The following is a 19,440-nucleotide window of genomic DNA, read 5'->3' on the forward strand; positions in this document are numbered from 1 at the left end:
CAGAACTAAAATAAAACTAAAATTCTATTTGCTTTTTATTCATGCCAAGCATGAATTGAAGAAGAATGAAGAAGCTGTCATGAAAAGTGGCTGTATTAATGAAAAATTTTATTCAATTAGCTTACAATGTTTAAGCTTTGAATTACGTTTTCTTAATTGATGAATGTTACTATAATTACTTTAGATTTCATTTAAGCTGATATGTTAACAGCCAGAACAATAGATACTAAAGTTGTTAGAGAACTCTCAGTCTTCCATCAGTCTCCATTACGTTTACAGAAGGTAAGAATTTGGTACGTGATTTTTAAAGAAGGATAGTAGTAAAGTCAATTTTTTTTTCTGGAAATAATAGCTAAAAATTATAAGTAGATTTAATTAAATTCATGTCACTAATAGAAAATGAACATAACTGCTGGCTGCAATGAAATAATCCAATGACATTGTTACAAGAGTTCTTTTTGGGGAAAGAATATTTTTTATACATTATGGCTGTCTAGATTACCAGCCAAGTCCGCTTTACCTCTCCAGATAAAAAAAAACAAACATCTGCCAAAGAAAACATTGAAAACAAAATATTCTGTATCATAACAAAAACAATAAAAGGGTTGAAACCAGCTGAAGGACATATTGAACTTATATAGGTACAAATGGAGGAGTTTCAAACATTTCTTTTTAAAATGGTAAAATACACCTATTACTGTTTTAATAAAATGAAAAAAAAATAAATATCATTAAAAAATAATAAATTATTTAATGAAAATTCTCTTGAGTATGTAACTTTTCTCTTACTCTGCAATATTATTAATATTCTGATCCCAGGAAAGTTAAATAACCCTCCAACACTTACCCAGTATGGCTGTCAAATCGGTCCAAAATGAAAAAAGCATTACTAATTATAACAGAATAGTTATAACAATAAAATTTCAGGATTATGTTGCTTTTTAAAACACAGACATACTGTTCCTTTCAGCAAAATTTATTTAAATGAAAATATATTTTTTAAGCCTACGTAAGTAATCTGTGCATGACAAAGATACTTACTATGTTCTTGTTCCAATCCACACAGTTTTATTTTATTAGCTTCATGTTGAGCTTTTTTCTTGAGACGACAAGCCCTAAAAAGTACAAATGCAAAAAATGGATTAGAAATTTTAAACTGGTAACATTTTAATTAAAATTTAAATAAATTTCATTTTAGTTAAATAATCAGAATTATAAAAAAATACAACATGAAAAAATATGTCTTTTGTATGTGTTTAATACTACATAAATTTATTTATTTATTTAGTACTTCATTTCTAGTGGTATTTGCTAACCTCAGATACTCAGTATTGGATGATATATATTAGGTCCTAAGTACAACATTAAGTATGCCTAATACATTCAATTTAGTTTGTACTTTTTTTTCATGTAAATATATCTTTACTTTAATGAAAGATGTTAGTTTAATACCCATTTCAATAATATTAACCCTTTCTTTTTTTTTCCTGTTTAGCCTCCAGTAATTACCATTCAGATAATATTTCAGAGGATGAATGAGGATGATATGTATGAGTGTAAATGAAGTACATATCATATCAGTATAGTCTTGTAGTCTCAGTTCAACCATTCCTGAGATGTGTGGTTAATTGAAACCCAACCACCACAGAACACCAGTATTCACGATCTAGTATTCAAATCCGTGTAAAAACAACTGACTTTACTAGGACTTGAATGCTGGAACTCTCAACTTTCAAATCAGCTGATTTGAGAAGATGCACTCACAACTACACCAACCCGGTGCGTTAATAATATTAACCCTACTACCACTCAACATAAATCCAAAGCTTTGGAAAAATGCAAATCTAACATACTGATGAATAACATATGATAAATTACTTTATCACTTACAGTGTTTCTCAATTATTATTTTTTTTTAAATCTGAACGTTTTTACCAACTGCCTAACTTTTCTAGCTATACTTATCTAGAAAAAAAATTCTGTCTTCCTTTTAGTTTCATACTTATAAAAGGGGTCATTATAATTTGATTGTTGCAGGTACAGAGAAATCTTGTTACTGCAGTTTTCTTTGTGGTAGGAATCTCTCTTTTGCAGCAATATTTATTGGCACACATTCCTATATTAAGTAGTGATATTTACTAGCATCATTATTTTTATTCACAGAGCAAAAATTAAACGTAGCAAGTACAATAGTAAAGGCATTTAACATTAAATAAAATAATAAATCCCATATTATCAAAACCAGTTTTATCAGCCCTGAGAGTGTTGTAAGAGTAATTATCCAACATGATTATAATCATTTTCCAAACAGTAAATTGTAAAATTTTGTCATAAAATATGCAGGTTATTTTACATATAAAACTGGATTATGCTTTAATTCTATTTTGAAATGGCAGTGCAGTAATCTTAAAAAAACAAGTTTTTATCTATTTTTTTTTATATTTTTTTTTTTATAGAAAATCCCTAACTATATCTTCAAACAGAAATTTAGTATTCCACAATCAATATTATTGTTTGATAGATTCCATTCTGTCAATCACAAGATATTTTAAGCTTAAGTTTTATGACTAATAAATATTAATTTTCTATTTCACTTATGACCTACATTGCAGAAATCTTTCATTTGAGGTTAACAAAATCTCATTACCTTCAACATGCCTGAATAAAGATAAACTGCAATTCTTAAGTTAGTCGTATTTAAGTGATAATACACTTGAGTTTTTTTCATCTGTTTGATAGCCTTCTGTATTTTTAGTGTTTTATCACTGCTATTTATAGCAAGCATTTTCATTAGCTATTAAATTAACATTTTTTAAAAAACATCTTCCAAACAAAAAGATTTATCTGGATGAAAACATTTGCAAATTAGAAAAGATTATAAAGAAGTTGGTATCTATAAATTTAAAAGTTGATGTCTGTAAAAAATTTAGTTTACCTAGTTTGTTTGTTAAAAAATTTGTAAACCAGGATTTGAACAAACGTTCAAGCACTTTTGTAGTGGTTTTGGCAATAAGTTCAAATATTCTCGAAAATGGCCCAGTAACAAAAATGAAAGCTGAATTCTTTGCAAAAAATTTAGATTTCTCAATTTTAAAGATTCTGATTGGCTAGAAAAATCGTAACAACATATTTTTTTATTAACGTAGCAAAGTATTTTTGTTTGGAAAAATAACGATGAAGCTAAGGAAGTTGGTTTAAATTCTACAAATACCTGGTGAAAAACTAAATAGGCTTGTATAAGTGATGATTTTCAGGAAGATGACATACTCAATGATGAAACAGGAGGATTTTATAAACTGGTTTTAGATAATACTTCAAAATTTTGAGATGACATATGCGTGATGAACTGTCAAAGAATGAAACACCATTTTAGTCTGTGTCAATGTCAGGAAAGGAATATGTCTGTGTTTAGTAATCATTAAATCAAAATCCCAAGATGTTTCAAAAACATTAAAATCTACCATTAAAATATCAAAGTAACAAATCAGCATGGATGACAACTGAAATTTTTTAAGAAGAAATACATTCATAGGGTGATGAATTTAACAAATGTTTATCAGAAGATTTAGTTACTGAAAGATAACTGTATAATGTGTGGTGCTATCACTGAATGAAAAAAATATTAAAATTATTTTCTCTCTGACCAATATTATAAATATTCTCTAGCCAATGGTCCAGAACATCAGAAAATGTATAAAAGATCACTAAAGAAATATTGTAAAAAATTTCAATATTTAATTATAAGATGCAGTATCATATTACAAAAAGCATAGGAAAGTTTGACATGCTGACTATGTTTTAAACCCAGAAACAAACAGTATTTATAATGAAGAAGACCTTCCATTAACTGATCAAATCAAACATAGTTTAATATTCTGTAGTTTTTAAGAAACAGATATGGATCATTATGTAGGGTATCAACAACAGTTTACTTCCGGTGACACTACTATCATCAAAAGCATTCTGGCAGAATAAAAAAGAAGGAAGCATGAAGAATAAAAAAGAAGAGGGAGGAATATGAAGAATATAGTTAAACAAATCCAAAGATATTACCACTATCAAATAAACAAGGGTAAAATCTATTTGGCTAATTTAGATATATTTGCAATGCCAGAACACAATTAAGGATTTACCACGGCTATTCTTAAATATTTAAAATAAAACTGAAGAAGTACTGCACACCAAAACTCAAACAGTTAAAATTACTAATTATTTTAGCTAACATTAAGTTTTTCTGGGATTGCCAATAATCAATAAATGACTGTTTACTTTGGGCATATATGGTTTTCACTGGATCTTGAGGTTTTGACACCTACAGAACCCAACAAACCAGATGGAAATTTTCTGTATGTTAATGTTTGTATGTATGTGTGTGTTCTGTGTTGGCCTCTAAATCACCTTATATCTCCAGAACTACTGGACCAATTTTGACCAAGCATGGTCAGATTACTTCTATATATAGAGCAATAATGCCAATAAATTTTCAATTTAAAAGGTCAACAGGATGAAGCTGTAAAGCACGGTCATCCTCAATGAGATTTTGACCAATTAAGGTCATATTTTTCTTAGGAACATTTGTTAACAATTAAAAAATAACAATATATGCAAAAAAACTTTTTGCAAAATCGCATCCCTACCAAAAAAAAAAAAAATAAATAAAAATAATAATGCTGTTGTAGTCATCTGCTATGTTGTGACATCACAGATGAGCAGTAGAATTAAATAAATGAACATTTAAAGTGTAAAAAAGTAACACGGTCTGGCAGGGTCTCACTCTAAATCATCCAGTTGACTGTACCTAGTGTGTTACGCCTTGCGGCTACACCAGTATGTCAACTGTACAAGCAAAATTTGTTCTACACAAGTAGTGAAATCACATTAGCTTAGTTAGTTATTGCCAACAGTCGCCACTAGTACCATCACAACCGTGCCAATTAAATACGGTATGTGCGCACACTTTGGTTAGAATCATTGAATTAAATAAAATAAATGAAAAAATATCATATTTTAAATAAAATGATAAATATTTTTAATTAAGTTGTGTAAGCCACGCATCAAAACAACCCACACTTGTAGGACTTTCCCAGAATGCGGCTTTAGCCGCATGACTGGGAAGTCCTACAAATGTGTTGCAGGTTTTTTCTTTTAGAATTTTTTTTTACGAATATTTTATTTTTGTAGTTCTTTTAGCATAATGGTGTATTATGAATCAGAATATTTTGCTTAAAATCACATTTTAAAAGAAACATTTTCAAAAGCTGTTGTCTTCATTTCCCTTGGAGTAATACATGTTTCTTTTCTCAATATTTAGATTCGCATAATAAAATTTGTATTCAAGTTACTTTATTAAAACTGTCCCAAGATACAAAATAGATAAAAAAAGGTCCACTTATCTTTTCAGTCTGTTTTAAACTCTCTCTATAAAGAGACTCAATGTAGAGACCAAACTGTCAGTTCTGCTACTATAACAAGATTTCACTGCAACACCTACTATTTAATGTATCTTTTTCATCATTAATTTATTTAAGTTTAGTCTCATAATGATAAAAAAGAACTTAAAAACGTTAGGTTCTCCGTCCTTTTGGCAGAAAATCTAATCCAGTTTCAGACCTAATGCTCTGTGGTAAAACAGTCGAACCTCTATATAATGAAATTGAGAATTCTGGGAAAAAATTCATTAGAAGTTTTCGTTAAATAATGTATAAGTAGTAATGTATAGCTACCTCTATTTAACATTGTATATGGTATGCTTTGACATTGAATATAGCTCACTACAGAAACAGTACAGTACAGCACTGTACTGTAATCCACAGAGACCAATTGAATTGATCCCAGGAAAAATTATTGCTGAACTTTATGTATGCACTGAACAATAGAGGGAGTGTGTGCTAAATTTTTTCTAAGAATTCTATTTATGTCTATGTACTGTAGATACATGTCTCATTTAGATAAATGAATAAAAGTTTGCAGTTATTTTAGTGCCTGTGTTAGTTAATGGATTTAGGGAAATTACACTACTTTAATGTAAAGGCAGACAGTAACTGCAAACCACAAGTTTAAATCTTTTATTAGAATTTTATTGTTAATGGGTTATAAGAGAATAGGTCAAGAATACTTTGTGTTTGTATACAGGTACAATTTAAGTACAGAAATCAAAAGAATAACTATCTTAAACTCATAGAGATGTCCAAAATAATAATTTTAATTCATTATTTTTTAAAAAACATTTCATAAAAATTACTGAATGTTACTATACTGTAATTGTATACTATGCTGTATATATACTGTATTATGTTAACATGCAGTATGTCACCATTTCATTATATAGAGGTATGAATGTGTTAAATAGAGGTAAATTTATACGTACTTATTAAAATCTTACGGTGCAGTAAAACAATTTGTAAAATCAAGGTTTTTATAATACTGAGGTTCGACTGTATAATCCTGGATGAGGTTAGATAATTTAAGGTATGGAATTAAATAATAATTAAAATTAACTCTCTGTCTCAATACATCACGTAAATATAGATACAAAGTCCTACATCAGAAATATAACTGGCTCAATTAAATGACTCAGCAGCATTCTAAATAATAAATTTTAAACTTCATTTTTATTAAAATAAAACAAACTTTTATAAAAACAAATCAACAGCAGCACATATGTTTGACAATTTATTAAAATAACCAATATCATTCATAACTTATCTTAAAAATAATTTTTTAATTACTTGAAAAGTACTCAGAAAATATTACTGCTAGCAGAAACCTTTATCAAAAAATAAAACTACTTAGGAAAAAGGTGTATTCAAATGCTACAAAAAAAAGATAAACATGAATAATGATGATCTATTCTATAACTATAGCTGCTGCTATTTTTATAATAAGAAATGAACTTTATAGCATGTAAAAAAATTCTAAGCCTGACCAGGATTCAAACCCAAAACCTTCTAGATGAAAGAGAGATGCTATCACCATGCAAGGTTATTGGAAAGGATAGGTTATTGCAAGGTTATCCAACAAGGATATGATACATGAAGGAAATAAATTAATTTAATATACAGTGAAAATCTGATTAATTATAACTGACTACTGATAAGAATTGTGTCAAAAATTATACTGTACAATTAAAGCCAACAAAACAAGCTAACAAAACTAAAAATCAAATAATGTTACTGCTTTTAAATTTCTTCTAATTGTGAATCTGACTAACAGAAATCAGCCAGATGTTTTGGATATTTAATGATACAAATTCATAATCCAGCCAGAAAAAGAATATTAGAAGGAACTGGTCATATAATTCCATCAACTTTACAAACAACTGTTAAAAAAACCGTTTAAGATTCAATCTTATACTGAAGTAGTATTTTTACAAGTACTGGGTATCAGTAAAAAAGTTAATTTAAATAATTAAACCACTGTGTTTTTTCAACATTTAATATTATACAAAATTTAAGTGATTATATCTTTATATTACCTTATCTTACCCAAGATAAGGCTTGAAAATAAAACTCTTAACGTATCAACACAAATTTTTAATGCAACTGCTCTACAATAGCAACAAAAAATAGTTTTAATGGATAGCATTACTATAATAACAAACAGTTCTAGCAAAACCAAGACATATTACTAGTAAATAGATGTAAGATGTATATCAAAAGTAAGAGAACATTGTTAATAAAAAGTGACTATCAACAGTAAATTGAATCGTGCACACACAGTTATTTCAACTGGTTCATTAGATAACTTATCAGTTATTTTACTGGCAGGCAGTCTTTGCTTGCTTGCTTTCCAACAGTAATGATGAATGTAATAATAAATAATGATAAAAGCAGTGAAGTGCTTTCTGTGATTCAGTTTTTCTATGAAAAGGTCTTATGCTGCAGAAATTACTGTTCAATTATATAATATAATTCGGGACATATATATATATATATATACAGACCCTATAGTAATAAGTGAAAGAAAAATAAAGCAGAGACAATGAATTAGATAAAGGCTGACCAAACGTTCATAATAAAGACAGGAATGCAAGGCCTACAGTTCAGGAGAATGCTTAATTGAACAGGTGAATATAAAAAAATGTAAGAAAACCAACACTTCATATAATTAGTGTACTGATGACAGAATCCCAGACATTTCACACAACACAGTGTACAGTGTATTGTTTGCAGAAAAACAATGCTATCATAAAAGGCTGACCAAACGTTCATAATAAAGACAGGAATGCAAGGCCTACAGTTCAGGAGCATGCTTAATTGAACAGGTGAATATAAAAAAATGTAAGAAAACCAACACTTCATATAATTAGTGTACTGATGACAGAATCCCAGACATTTCACACAACACAGTGTACAGTGTATTGTTTGCAGAAAAACAATGCTATCATAAACTTCAAGATGAATCCTGAAAATGTAGAAAAAAAAGGAGAGGGATGAGGGAAATAAACATTTATCCCATATAATCACTTGTGGTGAAATGAGAACATCTTAAATCAATGTCAGATCAAGGCAAAACCCACACTACCATTCAAATTCAACAAAAATCACAAAATTTAAAATAAACCCAGTCAAGCACAAAATACTGTTTTCTGAGAACATAAAATGTTTTTTTGTAAATGTTATTAATGTTAGAATGATACCATAATTCATAGCAATACCATATCCACATACTGCAGCTATTCAAAATTACACCTTATTAATGGGAATTTTTGATTCTTTGATGCCAGACTTCACACCTAATGACTTTCATTTGGTTTTTCGCCTTTAAAATAAAACAATTGTAACCATATAGGAAAACTAAACCAAGTATATCCAAATATTAACAATTACTGTTTTCTCTTTGTTTTTTATTAAAGATCATACAGCCCTTACTTTTGAAAACACCTTGTATATTCAAAATAGTAACTATTAGCAATAACTCAAGTACAGAAACAACTGTTTAATAAACAACTGTTTATTAAAGCAAAACTACTTCTTTTCTAAGTTATAAATATTAATTAAATTTCTAAACAGGAATTGGGAAGATCTTACCATACAACCAAATATTAGTGGAAGGGAATAATGATAATCTCATTTCTTCTAATTATTCAAATTTCTCAAAATGCTAAAAAAAAAATAAAATATATATATTTGTTGATACAGTTTAAAACTTAACATACATGGGTTAGCAAGATAAGAAGTTTTAATTAAAAATAAACTTTAATTATGCATTTCATGCAATTATTTCACATTGTCTTTAAAGACAAATCTTTCTTAAATTATTACTTGTGTTCTGCATCTGCACTAATCAAATGTATAATACAGGGGTAAATGTGTATTCTAGAAGTGAATAGAGTACTAGAAAAAAATTCCTCTACGTAACTGGTATGAATGAAGTTAAAACTTCCAAATCACACATAATAGTTGAATTTTCATTAAAAGTAATTTTATAATACACAGTAATCTTACATTTATAAAAATATTTTCTATGTGCAACTGTAAATAAGAATGATTGTAAAACCACCCTATCATCCAGAAAACAAGAAAAAATTACAAATCAAAAACATGTGAATAAATTACAAAATACTTTGAATTAAATTCACATTATTTCAACAAAAAAAAACCAATGTAAAAACAACTTGAGTGCTTTGAAAAAATGAACATTAAGAATTCACAAAATTCTGAAAACAGTAAACTTAAAAAATACATTTAACGGTAACCAAACTCCTAATACAAACATTCAAATAATTTAACAGCTTCAACAACTAACAATTTTAGTAAACATACTCTACATATACTCTAATAAATAATTCATTCCTCTTTAATATTAAATAAAAATTCTAATGTTAGGCATTCAATATGTCAAAAAATATTTATAAGTGATAGTTGCATTTCTGAAGATGTTCTTCAGAAAGAAGAACTTATAAGGATCACTCTTATAAATATTTTTTAATAAAATATAACTTTCTAAAATGGAAATAAAACTTAATAGAGCATATTTATAATGATATAATACAGAAAACCCAGCAACCATAAAAAAAAACTTAATACACTAATCTTAGTTAACAAGTATAAAGAAAATATCATTGTATCATCAGATTTATAAATCAGAAAGAAACAAAAACCAATTTAATATGAAAACTACAAGATTACCATGCATATAAGAATTATATGTGATAAAAATACAAGCAAAAATCTCCCAGACTGATTAAAAAATAAACAATTTTTCATACCTGGATGCAAGCTTATTCTTTTCCTTTCTAGTTTTTGGGCGGATACTGAATGGCAATTCACTTACTGGTGTCATATCATTTATCACTTTACTCAATTTATCTAATTCTTTGCCAATAGCATGAAGTTTCCTTGGATTTGGTGTTAAATCATTGCCATCACCTTTCCTTGCTTTACCACTGAAAGTAAAACAAAGTTCAATGACCAATATTTACAACATACTGTAACAAACATAACTAGACCTACAATTAATACAAGCAATTATGGTTTATTTACATAACAATTACTAAAATCAAATTTACACACAATGAATAAAAATTGGATTATAAAAAAACAAACATTTGGTAGTAGTACACCAATGATGCTAACTTAAGTCTGAAATAATGAGACCAAGTACAACACATACTTCTGATTCCTATAGATCGCCCTATTTCACATCAGCAAACACAAAAGATTTCCCAAAATTTCAAATAATATCAATGATTAGCTTTCAATAGCCTTTTCAAGGTTGTTTAACATACTACTTTATTAGGAATTCATGATGAAAAAGATTTCTCCCAGTAAATGATAAATATTCAGGTATAAATAAGAAATAGAAAAAATAAACAAAATCTTCAGGAAGAAAATTTTAATTTTTTTTTCATTCTTCTGCACCATGGGATGCAGAAGACTTCCCTGGGTATAGTCGTTACTGATACTGGCATCCCTCAGGTTCGCACCAAGCCATCCCGCTTGGTGTCTTTTTCACAGAGCCAGATCTCTATATATCAGTGCGGTCCTTTCATACAGAATGTCCTCTGCCATCTCGTCTCCTAGGCTGTCCTACTTGAGGCAGGTAAAACCCTCCTTATTAACTGCCACTATTGAAGAGTGGTGGGTTTTTCCCCCAAGGTCTGTTCTTCTGACTCCAAGTAAGGGGAGACAGCACATATATTTGAGGCTTCCTAAATCTCCATGCCAAGCCTCTCTGTAGGCACATCTTCACCTGCTGGTTTGGTTATAGTAGCAGTCTCTCTTCCGCATCTTCACAGCTGTGCAGGTGGCTGCCACTTTATCCTTTCCTCTGTTGTTCTCAGATCCTTAATGCTCCTGGTATATTTGTCACTAGGTACTCTCTCTTCTTTGTTGTTCAGGGTGGCGGGTTTTTTTAGGTGGACCACCAACCACCATAGTTTGTGTTTATTTGTTCATGATCTATGTATCCCACAATAACTGGCGAAATATGCTCCACAACAGTAGAGCACTCACATGCCCAGATACCCGGAGGGCATTGTTCACTGCGCAGAATCATTCACCTCTTCGCATGAGGGCTGACACCATAGGTTCCATCCATAAGGTGTAAAGTGTTAACAGTCGCACTGTGTAATGTATCGTAGAATTGAAGAAAAATGTTAACATTCATATTGTCGGTGTCTGTATGCATATCATGTTGTGTCAATGGTAAAGTAAGTGTAGATGTAGAGTTCTTGCCCACGTCTGTACGGTGAGGGATGTTCACATGTGGTGTAGAAAGTGACCCGCAGCCCAATGTAAGGTGGAAAAGGGCTGTGGAGGCTTGGGACTGCGGGGACACCACTCCCCAAGGCCTCAAAAGTTGAGACTCCCCTTGCGGGTACATATATATAAACATCTGATTTTAAAAAAAATAAGATCATAATATTTTGTTTTGTTAACTTTTTTAATATATATATATTACAGTTCATAATTGTACGTACAGTAAATACAAAGTGTCCCATTTAAAATGCACCTCACCAATCAGCCTTCTATAATTTTTGAACTGATGGCCCAACTCCCTTACATTTTACTTAAATGGATTTGTCCAAGTTAACATCGCGCTGATGCAGTAAACTGCTACTGACAGTCATAACAAAGTGATCATAAGCTCAGTGCACTGTTAGAGAGAAGATGGTGTTTTCACAAGGCAAACATGTTTTTACCCTTGAGTAATACTTTAGCATGCAATCAGTGGTTACAGTAAAGAATATTTTTGCCATAAGTATCATGATAAACCAGCATCTACCAAAATATCAGTTTTAAAGTTAGTGACTAAATTTAAAGAGACAGGTTCTGATAATAACAAGGAACATAAAAGATCGATGACAGTACTGAATGCAGACACAGTCACTGAAATCAAAGACCAATTAACTGCCTTGCAAAAAAAAATCAATTAGATGCCTGTCAGCTGAAATTAATTTACCAAAATCAACTGTTCATCTGACGACAAAAAATTAAACTTATGACTACATCGAATAAACAGTTGTGAACAAACAGTTCATTAACTTCTTGACTCAGACAAAGAAAAATGGCTAGAATATTGTCATTGGTTTTGTCGATTTGTGTATGAGGATATTCATGTTATGAACTTGATTTTTTCACAGATGAGGCATGGTTTCATTTGGGCAGCTACACAGCCATAACAGTAGGATTTGGAGTGCTAAAATTCCCATGCATATATGAAAAGCAATTGTACCCCCATAAGATGGGTGTATGGTATACAATATCATGAAAAAAGATTACTGGTCCTCTTTTCTTCTAGTACACCAATACTGCAAAACAATATCAGAATATTTTATTGCAATTCACTGCATTCTTGGAAGAAGATCGATCGATACTGCTAGTTCCAACATGACGGCCTAACATCACACTACACACATTCAACTTCTGATTTTGTTAATGAATTCTTTGGTGATCACGTTATTGGTCATGGCTTATGGACACCAAGATCTCCAGATTTGACTGTGCCAGATTTTTTTTCTTTGGGTTACCTCAAAGAAAATACCTATAGTAAAAAACCAAGAACACTTGGAATAACTGAAGGTCAATATCGTACAAGCTATTTTAAATATCAACCCACAAATTCTAAAAACAGTTGAAAGAAAACAATAAAAGGAAAGGAAGCGTGTATTCATGAAGATGGCAGCCACTTTCAGCATTTACTCTAGAATTTAAGGTATTGGGGAGTTTGGAAATAAAATATTTAATTTAACAACTTACAATTACCTTTTTTATTTAAATATACATACTGAAATAGATGAGTTGCATTTTATACGGAATACCCTGAATTTTATCATATTATAATTAAATAAATATAAATGTAGAAATAGTAATAAATAGGTTTTATTAAAGTGTAAAAAAATCTTCAAAATAACTTGTTTGAATTTATACGAATTATATTTTATATTGAATTTATATTTTAATTATATAAAATTTTTCTTAAATGTTTTCTATTCTTGTCTACTTATGCTATAATTACAACCTTTTTTTTTAAGAATATATTTTTACTCACCTATGTTTAATACCTTGGACAGAACATTGTGGGCTGAACACAGGATCTGTCACTTGATTAAGACAGTGAGGATCTTCAAGCTGCGTTTTTAAAACTAGACGTTGTCCTTTGGGTCCTTTGGCTTGAACATTATACTGCCAAAAATAACGCTCCTTCTTGGAAGTCCTTACTGATGAATTTCCTTCGCCATCACTACCGGAATCTAATAGAAAAACACATGAACAGTTTAAATAAATTTCATATGAAATCAAAGAAGTTACAAGTTAATAACCCTACTTCAAAATAAAAAAAAGACGTAACTTACAAAGAGCAGATAATTTTGAGAGCATTCTTTTTTATATTGCAACGTAAATAACTGAATAGTTAAAATTTTAATTAAAATGATAATAAAGTGTTAAAAATGACCCCTTAGAATTATGTAAATCCCATCAAGTTATAATCTATACCCTTAAAATATTAAAAGTAAATACTGTTATAACAAGACTCTTTATGACAAAAACCAGTTAATTACATGTCAAAACCACAGCAGCTGTGGTGCTCACAAGAGACAAAATTTTTAAAATAATACAGCTATTGTGAAGAGCAATAAATATCCTAATGCATAGCAAGAAAAGTTAGTAATAAGTGGTTACAATGTCTTCTATAATAGGTTAAACATACTGCTAGACATCAGTACTGTAAGCTCACCTTGCAAGTGACATTCACCCATACCAATGTGTCGATCACTCTGTTTACGTGAGAACAGCTGTATAGTGAATATCACACTTAGAAATAAAACAATTCTGACTGATGGTCCTTGCAGCTATAATCAAGGAACCTGTGGTTGTAATCTACATTTAAAGCAATTTAAAATAGCTATTTTCTACATTTATTCAATACAAATATGCTCATTTTCATTACATTCTTCTTTTTTAAATTATCTTATTATTCCAGTAATTATCTTAAATTATTATCTTAAATTAGGATTATCTTAAATTCCAGTAATTCACAACCAGCCTACCTCCACTATAGTTACAGTATATAAAGTAATTAATTATACACTGGTATTTTCTGGACAAAATAATTCATACAATAATATTAATACTCTAAGTCTCTCTTTTTTCTCTTTAGTCACTGGAACCACCGTAAGGTATTACTTCAGAGGACGATATGCATGAATGTAAATGAAGTGTACTCTTGTACAGTCTCAGGTCAACCATTTCTGAGATTCGGGATTCATTGAAACCCAACCACCAAAGAATACTGGTATCCACGATCTAGTATTCAAAGCTGTATAAAAGTAACTGCCTTTACTAGGATTTGAACCTTAGAACTCTCAACTTCAGAATCCGCTGATTTGCGATAAAGAGTTCACCACTAGACCAACCCTGTGGGTTAATACTCTGAGTCTGGGTAATCATAATGTTACTATTATAGAATAAATGTTTACATCACTACAATTAAAAATGACTCATCTGTTACAAGGTTGTTTGCATTTTTACCTACTTTGGATATTTTGAGTAATTGGATACTTTGATATAGTGAGCAATTACTTACATTCAAATAATTCATACCAAAAATAATAAATATTACCAAAATATTTTATTAACAATGAAAAATTAAGAGGATTCATACTCACTAACTCGTAAAATATTAAATGACAGTGATAAAAGTGCTGATTGTTAAGATTTATACACCAATTTTAATTTTTTAAATGGCAAACATAAAATTACAAGGCTAATAAATGTTTTTATTCATTTATTTACGCTCTCACGCATACTAACACATAACAACAACCAGTGTAAAAAAAAAACCATAAATTAATATACATTTATGCATTATCAAGGTCATTCATACATTGTTAAATAGTCACTGTCAAAATCAGTAAACACAGGTAAACAACTTTGTTTATTGAAAATTATTCAAATTAAAAAACTTACATAACAAATAATTTTAACAACAATGATTACTACACACACAATCAAGTTACAATCTATAACTTGATTATATGAATATATAAATATTCTGTATGTATATACACATTTTAAAATACATTCTGCTATTACAATTAATTAAGTATTAACAAAATAAAAATGTTTCTTTCTTAAAATTAACCCAAATTAAAAATTGTGAATTTCAAACAAGTTTTCTGATTATACCTTCTTGTATAGTAAAGAATTATTTAACGACTAATTTTCATGACGATAATGTATTTTACACATACTTTCTTGTAAGCTTCTGATGCAGCAAAAAAAATATTCACCATCAAAACTCTTTTGGCCTTTTAGAAGTACAACTTCAAGCAACTGCTCATCCAGGATTTTCTTGAGTAAGCACACTAGCCTCTCCTGGCTAGTTTTAGAAATGCATCATATAATTTTTAATAAATTCCAATTCCTTTAAGATAAAATTTATGGTAAGAGAAATATAAAATTACATATATCTATATATTGTTGTCACATCATTGCTTCTTTATCCATCAGTAAATATACTCTATTTAGCACTTTCACTAAATGAAGTTTACTTAGCAACTGCTTGAGGTGTCAATTATGGAAGTATGTTTACTGTCTTCTTTATCCCCAACATATTCTCATTCATGTAAAACGATATCATATATCATTGGTTTCTGGAACTTTTACTTCTCACCAACAATTTCTGCTATTCTTGATTCGCTAGGAATATGTACATTACAAAATAAAGAAATGTATTAAGTTCCTCCCAGGTTTTAGATTCATTTTCAAGTTATTCAATAATTGTAATAACACAGTGGTTTCTTCATGCTTTTTAAACACACTTTTCTTAAAAATAATAATAATACTGATAATTTCAAACTACTATCACTTTCATATTTAAAAAATAATTGCAAAAGAAATAAATAACAAATTTGCAATCACTTTCTGTTCTTGTGAAATATAATTTTCAATTTATCAAGTTTATATAGATTTCTATTTTATTTTATAATTTAATTTGAATATATATATGTAAAATTTGAGATGGTGCTTATCTTACATGAAAATAGATAAACTGTAATCTCTTAAGATAAAATTGGTTTTTAAAAATATTAAAAATGATTAATGATCAAATTTCAGATTACCTAAATGGAAGCAAATCAATAATAATTTTAAGTTATCACCTTTTGGCATGCTCATCAACAATACTGGTTACTAAAAGAGGGAACATGAAATATTTTATTTAACAATCATTTTTATTCAAATATTTTGAATTTAATCTACCACTAGTTGATAGATGTACATGATCCTGACAGACAATTTTTTGAATTAATGGAAATTTTGAATGGCATATGTCTGAATTGCTGATGTTTCAATGCAATAAGAAAAAAATAATACTTAGAAAAAAAATTGAATTAACAAAAAAATTAGTATAGGATTAAATACATATTCATAAGTAAATACAAGCCACAATGACAGAAATGCCATGGATTGCTACAGTAGATGAATTGCACATTTTTCCCTCATCTTTCATAAACAACACAGAGATCAATATTTGTGTAATATGCATATCTGTCTGTAAATAAGGACAGAAGAGAAAGACAGACATGGGGTTGTGGTAGTGAGAGAAGTGAGATAGAGGAAAGAGGGGAGAAATAGAGAGATTGAGTGACATAAGTATAACTAACAAAAACAAAATAAAGCTGCTAATATAATTCTGCATGAACATAAATGTCTCATATCAGAGTTAATCTGTCTGGTAAAAAGACAAACACTAATATTATCATTAAAGATAAGCAGTATAAAAAGAGATGTGTGATTAGTAAAAAAAATTACATTAATTAATAATCAAAGACAATCGAGTACAATAATAGTCATTTATTACAACTATAAATCATGGAAAAGTATAATAAAAAAATAAGACATATATACATACATATACAATCACAAATAGAAATAATTTTTTAAAAAAAGTGTTAAAACGCAGAAAAAATGTTAATAAGTGACAAAATATCTTAAACTTAAACATGTAAACAGAATAAAAACAATTATAACTCTTTTCAGATTTTTTTTTTAATAACAGAATCAGAATTGCATCATCAAATTAACAAATAAACAGTAGATTGTACGTAAATTGACTTGCATCATAATAAAATATACTCTACACTTATACAAAAAATTATATTAAAAAACGAAGATTACTTTTTTAACTTATAAATACAAATCAAATAATGAATGGACAATTATAATCTTACACGCATGCACGTGTGTGTGTGTGTGTGTGTGTGTGTGTGTGTGTGTGTGTGTGTGTGTGTGTGTGTGTGTGTGTGTGTGTGTGTGTGTGTGTGTGCATATATGTCCACGCACATGCACACACACATGCGTGCGCACGTACATTACAGATTGTTCGATATTTAATTAATCTTTAAAATAAACTCACTGAGCATTTTGTTAATTTATCAGTAATTTTATTCATTAGAGATGACATATTTTAAAAGTAAAAATAATACTGTATAAATTTTTTAGATTTAAGAATATATAATACTTTATAGAATATTATAAATTTTTCATTTATTACAAATGAAAAAAAAATACACAAGTTACGTCTTTAAAATTAAAATAAAATACATAAGTTATGTCATTAAAATAAAATAAATAGCCTAAATAAAACTGATTACATAATTATTTCATGTACACTAATGGCTATTCATTATATTCAACAAAAACAGAATATGTGTTGTGTGGTCTGTACTCTTATGATGGTGTGAATACTTAATTATGTGTGTAGATGTACAAGCATACAACAAGAATATAAATACATTCATTTAAACAATAATAATTAACAGATAACACATAATTAATTAATTATAAATATTAATTTTAACTTTTTTACATTTTAAAATAACAAGGTCTTATTTGTACACTCATACAACTTTAATATAATACTATAAGAAAAGTATTAATAATACTATAATCAACCATTATCTACTAAAATAACACAATATAAAAAATCAATTAAAAAAAAAAACCAGAAGAGTAAAAATTTAAAAACCACATAGAATTAAAAAAATAAAAATAAATCAATCCAAAATAAAAATATAAATAACTTAAAATATTAAAAAAAAATAAATAAAAATAAAGGAATAAGCCTAAAATCAAAAGACACTGTTTCCCAAGCACATCTAAATCAGAATTAATTTTTTCAATTTAACCATTTTTTTTGTCTTCAGTCATTTGACTGGTTTGATGCAGCTCTCCAAGATTCCCTATCTAGTGCCAGTATTTCATTTCAGTATACTTCCTACATCCCTAACAATTTGTTTTTCATATTCCAAACGTTGCCTGCCTGCACAACTTTTCCCATCTACCTGTCCCTCCAATATTAAAGCGACTATTCCAGGATGCCTTAATATGTCACCTATAAATCTGTCTAAGTCAGTCCCTTCTTTCATTCCTTTTGCCCAGCCCATATTCACCCTCAATATTTCCTTCCTTGCCTTTTCTAATGCCTGCATTCCAATCTCAAACTATTATTAAATTTTCATCCCCTTTTATGTGTTTAATTGCTTCATCAATTCTTTATATACATACACTCCTCATCATCATGGGCACTTGCAGGCATACAGACATTAACAATTATTGTCAGCTTAGGTTTTGATTTTATCCTCATTAAAATGATTCTAACGTTAAGCTTTTTAAAATACTCTACTCTCTTCCCTAGCTTCTTGTTCATTATGAAACCTACTTCTGCCTGCCCTTTATTTGACGCTGAGTTAATTATTTTAAAATCACCTGACCAAAAGTCGTTTTCCTCTTCCCACCGAGCCTTGCTAATTGCTACTAAATCTCCATTTAACCTATCCATTTCCCTCTTTAAATTTTCAAACCTACCAAACTCTTTTAGACTTCTAACATTTCACATGCTCCAACTCATTGAATGTTATTTTTTAATTTTCTGGTGACCCCTTCCTTAGTAGTTCCCACCCGGAGTTCCAAACGGGGGACTACTAAGCAATTC

At 29.1% G+C, this 19,440-nt stretch overlaps 1 protein-coding gene across 4 annotated transcripts in view; it reads right to left on the reverse strand.

Annotated features, from left to right (window-relative positions):
- The window catches only part of REPTOR (repressed by TOR), a 67,343-nt gene that overhangs the window by 16,161 nt on the left and 31,742 nt on the right, over positions 1-19,440 (reverse strand). For all 4 annotated transcript variants that reach the window (XR_012756507.1, XM_075366802.1, XM_075366799.1 and 1 more), the window contains 3 exons: positions 13,495-13,696; positions 10,211-10,387; positions 1,042-1,115 (listed from right to left, as the gene is read on the reverse strand). Coding sequence is in view for 3 of the 4 variants with exons in the window: in XM_075366802.1 (XP_075222917.1) it covers positions 1,042-1,115; positions 10,211-10,387; positions 13,495-13,696 (453 nt within the window). In the remaining variant the exon portion in view is untranslated. The remainder of the gene's footprint in view (positions 1-1,041; positions 1,116-10,210; positions 10,388-13,494; positions 13,697-19,440) is intronic.

This window comes from Lycorma delicatula, chromosome 5, assembly GCF_047948215.1.
Source record: "Lycorma delicatula isolate Av1 chromosome 5, ASM4794821v1, whole genome shotgun sequence".
Lineage (NCBI taxonomy): Eukaryota > Metazoa > Arthropoda > Insecta > Hemiptera > Fulgoridae > Lycorma > Lycorma delicatula.